The sequence below is a fragment of the Prenolepis imparis genome, unplaced genomic scaffold (assembly GCF_030444845.1).
Source record: "Prenolepis imparis isolate NDT839.2.m4 unplaced genomic scaffold, iyPreImpa1.0 SCAF_32, whole genome shotgun sequence".
In the NCBI taxonomy this organism is placed as follows: domain Eukaryota; kingdom Metazoa; phylum Arthropoda; class Insecta; order Hymenoptera; family Formicidae; genus Prenolepis; species Prenolepis imparis.
The window spans coordinates 5,571-17,767 of NW_028141190.1; the positions used below are offsets into that span (position 1 = coordinate 5,571).

General features: G+C 27.6%; 1 protein-coding gene across 1 annotated transcript; it reads right to left on the minus strand.

Annotated features, from left to right (window-relative positions):
• Positions 1-2,959: 2,959 nt before the first annotated feature.
• LOC145946965 (rhodopsin-like) lies at positions 2,960-9,677 on the minus strand (the record flags this gene model as incomplete). Its single annotated transcript, XM_083056721.1, has 6 exons — positions 9,465-9,677; positions 8,655-8,749; positions 6,721-6,831; positions 3,869-4,128; positions 3,536-3,651; positions 2,960-3,168 (listed from the first exon to the last, which is right to left on the minus strand). Coding segments are annotated over exons 1-6 (1,004 nt in total), but the record flags the coding sequence as incomplete, so codon positions are not given.
• Positions 9,678-12,197: the final 2,520 nt, after the last annotated feature.

The window sequence follows — 12,197 nt, forward strand, 5'->3', positions numbered from 1 at the left end:
AAATTTAAATATGTTTTTTATTTTTTATATATCGCTAGTAAATTAATCAACAGGGTAGTTAAATTAATCGACCACACTAGCCAATGAATTTGTCTAAGCTATGACTTTATCGACCATATGATTGTGGTCTTTATAAAGTACAACTTGAAATTATTAATTACAAATTTTTCTTAAGTGAGAAAAATATTGGTCCGAAAGTCGCTGAATCGGGAATCGAACCCAAGTCTTTCGCTTGCCGGGCGACTGCTCTTACCTCTAAGCTATTCAGACAGATATATTATTTTTTATGTATATGTTATATGTATTATTTATTACGTAGACATAAATATTCGGCATATATTTATTGTTTTTTAGATACGCATATATCTTCTTATATATTTAAAATGTATAAAATAATCATAATATAAATAAAATATTTTTAGAAATATTATCCTTTAATTTTAGATTTGATAAGGACCTGAACCAAAGGTCGAAACGTAGTCTGTATATTTATATATGATATCGAATTAAGAAAGATCAATTAAGCCAGTTGGGTCATTTACAATAATTGCTTAATTATAATTATTTTTTAAATATTCTGAAACGTGTATTATCGCAATAATGATAGCTGTGAAGATATTATATTTTCTGTTTATATATATATATATATATATATATATATATATATATATATATATAGGTATATATATAAAGTATATATAAATTATATTACTCTAAAAAATTATTATTAATTTTTATGACATATGAAAATATATTTATATATGTATCTATATTATATATACCTATATCTAAATATATTTTTATGTATAATATGAAGTGTTGTTTATTTATGTCATAAAAATTAATAATAATTTTTTAAAGTAATATAACTTAGAAATTAATTTAATTAGAAAAACAAAAAGTAAAAATTTTTAAAAACCGGAACCGTAATCGAAAAAATCATAATTTAAACGGTTTCGGTTTTTTTATTTATCAAAAAACCGAAACTGGAACCGGAACAGTTATTCAATATTTTATTTAACCGTAACCGAAACCGAACCCTAATTTTGTTTCGGTCCGGATCCCTGATATATATATATATATATATATATATATATATGTATATATATATATATATATATTGATTACTGATTTAGAGAGATAGATTTATTACTGGATTAATTTATTCACCGAATTTTTTGCATTTATATATACAATGTGTTTGTAGTTGTAAAATTATTGAAATATTTTCAATATTTAAAAATTCTTAAGTATCGCCTTTAAAAATATATATTTTTAATAATTTCTATATATTCCAATAATAATAAATATAAAAAAATATATATATATATATACCGATAGACTTGAACTCGAGTTTTCAGGGTGATAGACCGAACACCTTGCATTGAGCTATTTATATGTTATTCATAAGTTCTTTATATTATTCTTTATGCAGCTGATATTTTTATACAGTAACATCAATAAGAAATCAAGATAACACATACTTGTCAATCACATATATATATATATATATATATATTATGTATAGAGTAATCGATTACATATCGATCAGTATCAATTTAAGTTAAAATTAATCATTGAACAGATATATCAATAGATATGTGAATTTTTTTATTTTAATAACGCACAATCAATGTGTGATGTGAACATACATATATACATATATTTATTATATCTATTTCTTGCAACTTTACTTTATATGGGCATGTTTATTTCACATTCTGTTCCTCTCTTATAAAATCAATGATAATAAATCGAACTATTCAATTCGCGCTAGGAAGCGTATGTGTTGAAAACATTTGTACGTTCAAAGTTTCGCTCTTCGAGCGAATATTGCATCTTTTATACGTTGAATTCATCTTTTATGATAGATTTTTTGTCAAAGGATAAGCACAAAGATGTATCTAACGAGAATGGCATTAGAGCTCGCGGCAATACAATATATCGGGTTGATCAAAGAGGGCAAATGTCCTCTTTGATTGAGGGCCGTTTGATCTCGAGTACGCTTCGCTTCACTCTGTATACATAACGTAATATACGTAATAACGTAATATACGTAAAATAATATACGTAACTGTGCACGTGCATACATAATTGTTTAAAAGTTAAATAAAAAAATATGAAGGATTGATTGTGTTTTTTTTACATTTGGTTTGGCACAAGTTTAAAAATGGAAGACAATAAATAATTATGCATTTTGTTCTGGCCGAGATATATTTTTTAAGATGTATTTTTTGTCTACCCGAAAGATGGCGGAACATATAGTCGGGCCAAATAATAAATAATTAAATATTCAATAAAATTTTGATTTTATATATAAAAAGAACTTGACTTGATTTCAAAAGAACTTTTTGTTTAGTCTAATATTTTTTAAAACAAATGTTGGATTTTTTAAAAATGTAATATAATAGAATAAATATTTTTACTTTTCATTTGCCTGTACTAAAATTTTTACAGAAACGGGAATCAATATAATATAATATTTACAATATAATATTTATCTGAACTGTCAATCTAAACATAGAATGTACAAAAAATATATATACACAAAATTTATATATATACAATATAAATAAAATACAAATAGATACAAATAAATTCTGATGTAAATGCTGTACTAAAGAATAATTTATTTGGTTCACCGCGCAATTTTTTCATAAAAAAGCAATCTTGGATTTAGCAAAATGTGAAACTTTGCGCGTCGAAAAAATTATCGCAAACAGATGCAAAAATAGAGTAAAAAAAAAATACATTTGTATGAAAGAAATCTCTTTTCTTATACGGATCTATTTTTTACAGGCTGTTTTTCTTTAATAATTACAGGATGAACGATGAAAAAAGATTCTTCCATTACCTATTCATCGGTCCACTGTTGGCATCTTCCTTCCAGTCTGTGCATCATCTCTGAGGATTGACGGACCACAAAAGGTACTAAATTTTATCTTTCTGTCTGACTTACTTCAACGGGCGATTGATATTCTTCATTTTTATTCTTATTGTCGTCATTCCTGTGGTATTGTTGACTCTCGAATTCGTATTGATGGAAAACATTTTTTTCCAAGTGCGACAAAACTGCACATTCAAACTTGCGTATATTATAGGATTGTAGCAGATGGAGGATTTTGCGAAAAGCGCAGGCAATACCGCTACGACATGGGAGATTTGTACCTGTAATATATTAACGTATGACTAATTTTTTATGAGCTTTTCTAATCCTTCGAAGTCCGCTCCATACGTGGAGAGAAATTGATCGAGGCATTGAGAAGCTATTGGCGTGTCGGTGATTAAATCTTATTATAGCCAGGCGATCGCCTTGATCCCAATCTTTTCGCGACTTCGTCGCGATTGGACAAAATAATTTTGCTACTCGAATGTATACGTAGTAAAATATTATCACGTTATTTACTCCTTTTACGAGTATATAGAAAATGTCCTAGCATGTCGATTTCTAATTCATAATTGATAAATTAATTAAATCAGCACGCAACGAATACTTTTCGAGCGTTAAACGTTTTATAATTATATATATACTCACATAGAAATACTGAACTGCGAGTGCAAGAATGGCATAGGGTAACCAGGCGATTAGAAAAGCAATGATCATTAGGTACACCATCATTGTAATCTTCCTCTCTCGTCTGTTATTTTGAGCTATAATAAGAAAAATATGAATCCAATTAGAGGAATTAGAAATAAACTTGAAACTGCATTATCAAATTTTCAGAATATATTTTTTTCAAAAATTGTATTTAACATCGTGTGTTTTAGGTAGAAAAAAAATTATATGTATTTAACTTTGTATAACTAAGCTTTATAAAAGCTTGCTATTATAGCTTGCTATTATAAAAAAAGTCTAGCGCAAACTTACCAATCCTTTTTCGCATTTTCTTCAAGCTCCTTATAATGCCGCAGTAACTGCTGATTATTATTGTGACAGGAAGGAAAAATCCAAAAATAAATATAAATCCGATGTAAAAATCATTATGCGTCTCAGGATCGTGTATTTCCCAGGATACGCTGCAAGATATATTACCGGCCTCCAGGCCATAAGTGCCCCAATTGAAAAACGGCGGTAATGACAAAGAGAGCGCATATATCCAAACCAAAAGCGCCAATATGTAAGCGTGTCTATAAGAATTGACAAAGAATTGACAAATTTTTGAAGGAATAAATATTTAATGTAGGAGACAAGAACTTATATAAAATATTAAAATTAATGTTACATAATGATTATAATTATATTATTGCTGGCAGATTTAATTTATATTAAAAAATTTATTCAGCGACTTTCGGATCTATATTTTTCTCGCCTATAATTTTATAGGGGGGTTAGAGGGGAGTCGGGAAATAAATCTCGAATTGAGATTATTCCCAAATAAAGTCTTATAATATAAGAATTAATTTTAGTCAGTGTTGGTCAATAAAATCTTAAACCTTGTTTAAAAAATTTATATTAATTAAAATAAAATACAAAAATTTAGCGTATCCTTGAAAAAATTAAATTATTTTTCGGGGGGACTCGTATTTAAACTTTGAAAAGACAATAACATAAGTAAAATTGCTACGTTCTCTTATAAATTGGCGGATAAAATTTAACTAAATAAAAAATTATTAAATATTTTTAAAAAAATGCATAATAAAAGAATAATTGAAATACCGAAATTATTGATTATTCGAATATGTGCGAATCAAACTCACTGATCTCTATAAGTAGGGATCAGTGATCAAACTCGATATACGTATAATCAGACGCGACTCAAGTTGAACTTCACGAATATAGGTACGTTCTATTGTTTTTCTTTTGTCCATTTATCATGTAATACATTATAATACATAAACACATAATATATATTTATAACACATTTAGATGTGAATTTTTTTGACACAGAAATAAAAATGCAAAATGCATTTATTTCCACACAAGAACCTTTTCGCGTAAAAAACATTTTATGTATAATAATACTTTGTTTTTCAATTTAAATTAATATAATTACGCGAGAAAAAAGCATGCATTTCACATTTTAATTCTATAAAAACACAAATTAATTTAAAAAATAATCTAATATAATATGTATTGTTAGTTTCAATTATAACATAAATAAATTATAACATTTTTTTTATAATTAAAAATATTATATCGCATTCAAATAATAGAATAAAAGTTGTACAAAGTTTTTCAATTATTAAGTCTCACTTGTACTAAAACATATAATTAACAACAATTTTCATGCAACATGTTAAAAAAGAGTGTGAAAATTCAAGGATTTATTCTTTGATTCATTCAAAATTGCTTTTTTTCGCAAAAGTGTGCATATCATTTTTCTAAAATAATTTCTTAACGTCTAGATTAAAATCTTTTGTAATACAAATTTTAGTAAAAACTTAAAAACATTTAATTTTATTGAAGTAAAAGTTAAAGCTTAAATATAAGAAAATAACAAAAGAACACTTTGCTATTTATTCTCATTTTTAAAACAATAACAGTACAATTTGAAATAATTTTCAAAAGCAATTAATTTTCGGTACTTTTTTTCATTTTTTACAATTAAAAAATTATTAAATATTTCGATGTTTTTCGTTGAAGGAAGCAATGAATTTAAACCATAGAGCTACTTTTGAATGAAGAGATTCATATGAAGACATCTTTCAATTTTTGACTTTTTAACACAAAGGCCAGATAAAAATATTGAAATACGTCATATATAAATTCTCTTTTCGGAATAATCCAACATGCAGTATGATCAGAAACCCTACCTCGTTAATGAAACTTTTAACTCAGAGGAATAACGGATTTATTGTTAAAGAGGATTAAAAATCGTTTAGCCTTTTCTCGGTTACTATATCGTCTTTAGACAACATTGTTAACAAGGAGATCATTTTCATCGTTAATTGCGAAGGCACGAATATAATGAAGGATCTGTGAAGTAATACTGAGACGGCAATACTGTATTTTTTGTATTATTAAAAAACGCGTTACGTAAAATTTGTCAAAATGTTCGATAGAAACATATCGTGATTTTCCTGAAACGATTTATATCTACAATATTGTTTATCACGTGCAAATAATTTTACATCCTCTCGACGTAAAGAGACCAAATGTCCTAAAATTCAGGAAACGTTTATTATTCCCGTATTCCGTTCCGTTACTTCTACAATAAACAATAGAAGGGTGACAAAAAATTGTTGTGTTAGTTAAATATTTAACACATTAACTAAATTATTTGTCATAAACTGGGCAAATTTATGTAGAAATTATGTCTTGAAGGTGTTAATGGCTATTTCGTAGGTATGACGAGTAACAGCGCTTCCTGGAGAACGTCGCGATGAAAGTATGCGATGGAAAGTCGAGGAATGCGCAAATTGATCATCATTTCACTGTGTGATGTTTGTACCATATAATTCCAACATTCCGTTTCATAAAGAAAAAAAGAATTATTATGTGTCTGAAAGTTTAAATCTTTATACATGATAGGAACGGGAGTTTATTTCTCGCTGACAACATGCTTTTTTAATAACAAATTACAAAATAAATTAAATAAGTAAATAAGATAAATGTTAACTAAAGATTGAAACTCGCGTCTAAACATAACATAAAATTTTAATTTATATACATTTTTTTTCTTATTTTTTATATGTGTATGTGTATACATATACATATATATGTGCATATTTATTTGTGTTTATCTCATGTGCGTTAATTTATTATTAATAATTCATTACCTTATTGATAATGTCTTCATTGGACATGTCACCAGCAGGAACCTTTCTATTGCCATTACCGTTAAATTACCGATACTGGCGAATCCCATTGTAGTCATAAACCACGCGTACCTAAAATAGGGAATCTGGTTGCCATAATTATATGTAATATGAATCTATTGGATAAAATTTTCTAAAACGTGGATTATATATTTTAGTTTCATTCATCAAATGTTTTTTTGTATCAAATTTTGTAGTGTATAAAATTATATATTTTTAATTATATATTTTTTCTTATATAAAATAATTCTTGTCATCATTCTACATATAAAAATACAAATCTAAAATGAGATTATATAAAAAAATGAGTATTCCTACTTTATATCTTACTTTAGAATTTCTTTTAGCATGTGTGCCATTTTTTGGCATGGCATACTCAGTCAGATATTTTTTTTTAAAGATTGACATTTTTAAAATATTAAAGATCGGCAGCTGTGATTGAACGGTTTAAGACAGTGTGAAGATTTCTTTCACTTTTAGCGCCAACAAAAAGTCATGCGATAACAGCTGTTCACGACTGTTGATGACTAAAATTTATATCGCCTATCTAAGTGTACAGATGTGATTTGTTTTAAATTTTCAGAGAAATGGAAGAAAAAAAATTATTTTATAGCTGTACTCATTACTCTTTTAATATTTTTCAAGTTTATGTTTAAAATTGATAAGAGAAGAGTTTCTCGCAATAATAAGAAATCATATTTATCACAATAATAATAAATCATATTTAGTTGACAAAATCTTTCTATGCTTAGATGTATATGTGTGTCTAAGACCGGAAACGTTTTGAAATTTTTAACATTTTATATTTATATTTTAAAATCAGAGGATCGAGAGTTTATCTGTATTTTGAATGCAACTAAAAAATTCTATATCCATATTATATAGCAAATGTGCTTATAAATATTTGATTATTTTAATAATTTCTGAAATATTTTAATCGAAAGAATATGATATAAAAATTCTGAATAAGAAGAAGCAGTTACGCTCGATGAAAAATATGTCCTAACTGGATTATTAATACTTTTACATATTTGTTAAGGTACTTTTCAATTTTGATATATGCATATACATATATGAAATATTTCATATTCACTTGTGTCAATAATCTCATTTTAATATTTTTATATACAGAATTGAAAAGAAGATAGATTTATGTAAGAGATAATATATATTTTATTTAAAAAATAATAGAAATAATCTATTATTAAAATAATATGAAAGACAAATTTTTCTCCGAAACATTTTTTTAGAAAGCCTATATCAGGTTATTTAGATTGTTTCAAATGGAGTTCTCTGTATATACAAATCAGATTTTCTTGTTTCAATATTTTAAATTTGAGTACTAAAATAGTACATATTTTTTTTATTTCGTAAAAAAAATTTTTTTCTTAAATTCTGATACGAAGAAAAGTAATTTATAAATTTTACAATTACGTGTGAACGTATGTGTGTGTGTATCTCGGACATAATGTGTATATACACACACAATGTATATATTTTATGAATCATGAATTATTTGAACCGGAAAATTCTTGTCGAATTCAATTATAATGAAATAATTATGTGCACATTACCTATAAAATTCAGGTTAAACAACGGAAATATCATAGTTAAACGTGATGTTTCGATATTTCCATTTAATCTGTTTAACCGATTACTTATCATTAATAAATATAACGCTGAAATATATTACGAACGCACATATATATAATCATCTTTGATCAGTCGCATCCAAAATGTATTGCACGATATTTACGCTCTGTTAAGATTCACCTTTAATTATTATAGACAACATTTTTATTGTCATAAAAAGTAAAAAAAATTTTGTCTTTATAAAGACAAAAAATATTACTTTATTATATATTCATTTGAATAATAAAAATAATGATATATACCATAGACACACTTTATGGTTCCAATACCATGCACCAGCGATCGCTGACGTCATCGCGATGGGATTTCCCAGTGCAGCTACTAAAAAATCTCCAACCTGTTGCAATAAATGTGTCAAATGTTATATAAAACTTCTTAAAGCTATTTATATTTACATTAGTTGATTATCATCGCGCATGTAATTAATTATGCATTTGAAAGTTATCTTTCCTAATTTTAGAACAACAATTTGGATACTTTATGTTATTTTCCTGAATTTAATAATTAATATTATATGTGTGTATATGTGTGTATTTACAAAAGAAGACTAATGACACAAAAGATTATGGCATAATAATATGTCATCCATTGCTTTGATTTATTGAAGTTTTTTTCAAGCAATGTCGAATCACAGTAGAGAAACTTTTTTCAGGCATATGGAAATATTTTGAAGAACCAGTGAAATCTAAGTAACGTAATTTTATTACATATTATTCGAAATAAAAATTAATTTAAATTAGATACAAAGATAATAGAAAGATGAAAATGTAAATGTTATTTTTAAATTTCAATAGCTTAAATTTCATAAGTTTAAATTAAGCTTAAGTCAAATCTTAATTTTGTAGGAAAAATTACTTATACGCAATTTGGTTTTAATGTAAAAAGCATGTTCATCTCTCTTTGTGATATCTGTAATTGTATATAGGTTTTTATCAAACGTAAAAAATGCATTATCGTTAAAATTGCACTTTGAAGTACAGAGAAGCTTATTTCTACGCTTAATCATTACCTGCAAATTCAATTGAATAGAGTGATACAGCAATAATACTTACAACCATATTGACGAGGATCACATTGTTGGGTGTCCATAGTATGTTGGCATTCTTGACAATCGTCAGGATGACCAGCAGATTCAAGATGAATCCGAAGAAGCCGATGATACCGAGTACGATGGCCGTGAAAATATAAATAACAAACATCTCTTGTTCCTCGACATTGAGAACATCGTTCGGAAGCTCAGATTTGATGCTCAGATTCAAAAACATTTTTCTATAGGATTTCCGGTTAGATCGCGAAATCACCTGTTCTATGATGAAGAGAATCGAAACATTCGGATGATAACGACAGCTAAATTAATAACTTGTCCGTCTCCCTCATTTGTAAAAAAAAAAAAAAAATTCGAGAGAACGAGCGATGGCAACGACAGCGACACAGTGACACAACGGCAAATCCGTCCTGGCCGCAATAATCAAAACTAATGGTGGAGTTTCAAAGTCATACTACCCTTATATAAAGCTCGCCCAAGCCGCGGTTTCTTCGACCGTCCAGCAACCAATCAACCCCTGCGTGAAGGAAGAGCATGCGCGTACATACATCAAACAGATCACCAATGTTTCTTTATCGAAGCGCATTGTTCGTCCGGGATTGCGTTCCAATACACAATGCACACATATCTTTGTCATAAATTATAAGCGCAACATTTTGATACATAGATAAATAAATGAATAATTAAAAAAAAAATATATATATATAGAAGGAAAGAGAGAGAATATAAGTCATTAGATTATCACTTTTAATAAATCCTAAAATATGTGTTTTATAAAAAAATGTTTTATTGTTAGATAAAGATTATTTGAGATTTCGAAGAGGATTTTCTGTAATCAGCACGGTTTTTTTTTTTTGAGGTGAAGAGATATATTCTGAAATTTTAAATCTATCTTTTTTTTAATGAAATATGATCTTTTCTCTCATATTTTTTGACTTGGTTCTCTTTATCATTTTACATATAAAATAGAATCATAAATAAAAAAATCAATTTTATTTAGAGATATTTAATATTTTATTTTGACAAATCTACAGATCTTTTAGCTGAATTAAATTGTATATATAAATTTTTTTAAAAATCCAAGCTTGACATTAACTTTGATATTTATATTAATTTCGTCATTTATACTTTTTTTTATACAAATTCCTTTTAAGAACTAAAAATCTTAAATAACATATTGAATTTTGGTTGCAATAAAACTGCTTTGATACGTCATATATTGTAGTTGCATGACAAGATTAAATTAAAATAACTATTTTTTGCAACTTTAATTGCAAAATTCTCAAAATTTTGGAGCAATTTGAAAACTGCAATCGTACACAAGGTCAAAAAATTACAGAAAATAATAATCTTGTTCTTCTTGTGTTACTTTTTTTAACTATATAATCATTTCCTTTCCACGAATTCAATAATCCATTTTAACCTTTTAACTTTATTCTTCTGCTGCACCAAAATTTCCCTATTTTAGGCGTCAAAATCGCCTAATGTTTCCGTTGCATATGCATGCTCTGCAGCGGAAATTCCACAATTTTTGTGAAGCGACAAATTATCTCGGCGTGTGACAAGAGCGACTATGATGCTTGGCACCTATTTAACGATTCTCGGATGCCTCTCTCTCGATGAGAGATAAACTTGCCTGTATGACCTCAGTTCTAGGACGCCAATTATTCGATGCGTTCGCATTTCTCTGAAACTGTTATTAAGCGCTGCAGCTATATATACATATATATCAAATATATATGTATATTTTACGTCGGGTTCGTTCTGTTTAATGGTCGACTGCTTGGTCAGATGGAAATAGACAGGCGAAGTAACAGTACACAAATTGAAGTGCTTCAATCCGGTTGATTAAATCGCCTTCGGTTTATGCGAGCAACTCGCAGATCATTCTCTGCACATTCTCTTCTCTATACGTGTTAAAGATACGCTCCTTCGTAAACTTCTGCGAAAAGTTACGCGCAAATTATTTAAGTATTTTTATATATATATATTATATATAAAAGATCCAAACGCCCTCGCGTTTTATCGCAATGTTCTATCGCGGTTGTGTTGTACGCGATTGTGTACAACGCAGGTGTTGTGAGGTACATAAAAAAAAAGAAAAATACGTGTCTCCCATTTCAAAGCTGTGCAATTTAACCAGATAATCCAGTTTCTATGGCTCTCTCGTACGAACTGACCAATCTGCCCGATTGACTTCATTCATGAATTTCTGAAAGTCTCCCCCGTCTCAATCGTTTACTATCGATTGTCTCTTTTTATATCGGGAAAATATTCTGCATTAATACCGCTTAAAATGAATCATAAGAATGTGCTACATTGCTTGAACGATAACATTGAAATTCTGCATTTTTTGTTAGTAATTTTTGTATATAATGTTTTTATACAATTATTACTTTTTAAAAATGTAACTCAAGAAAATCCTTAACTAATATATATGATTAGATTTATCTCTCGACCAGACCTACAAAAGAAATCGATTTCCATTTAAAGAAATAATAATTAGTGAATATCTTGAAAGTAGTGCTATCTGTAAAGAAATTGATATCGCTGTGTTGTGTTTCCCTAAAGTCAAAAATTTTTTTCGTAAAAGACGTAAAAAAATATTTAGGGTGGGACACATTAATACTTTATATAATCTAGATTATAAAGATCACAAATATGTGATCTATACGTGAGATTGAAAATTGATTCGCGACGGAATGAATTAGCAGAAACGCGATAGTTGTTCACACTCTTT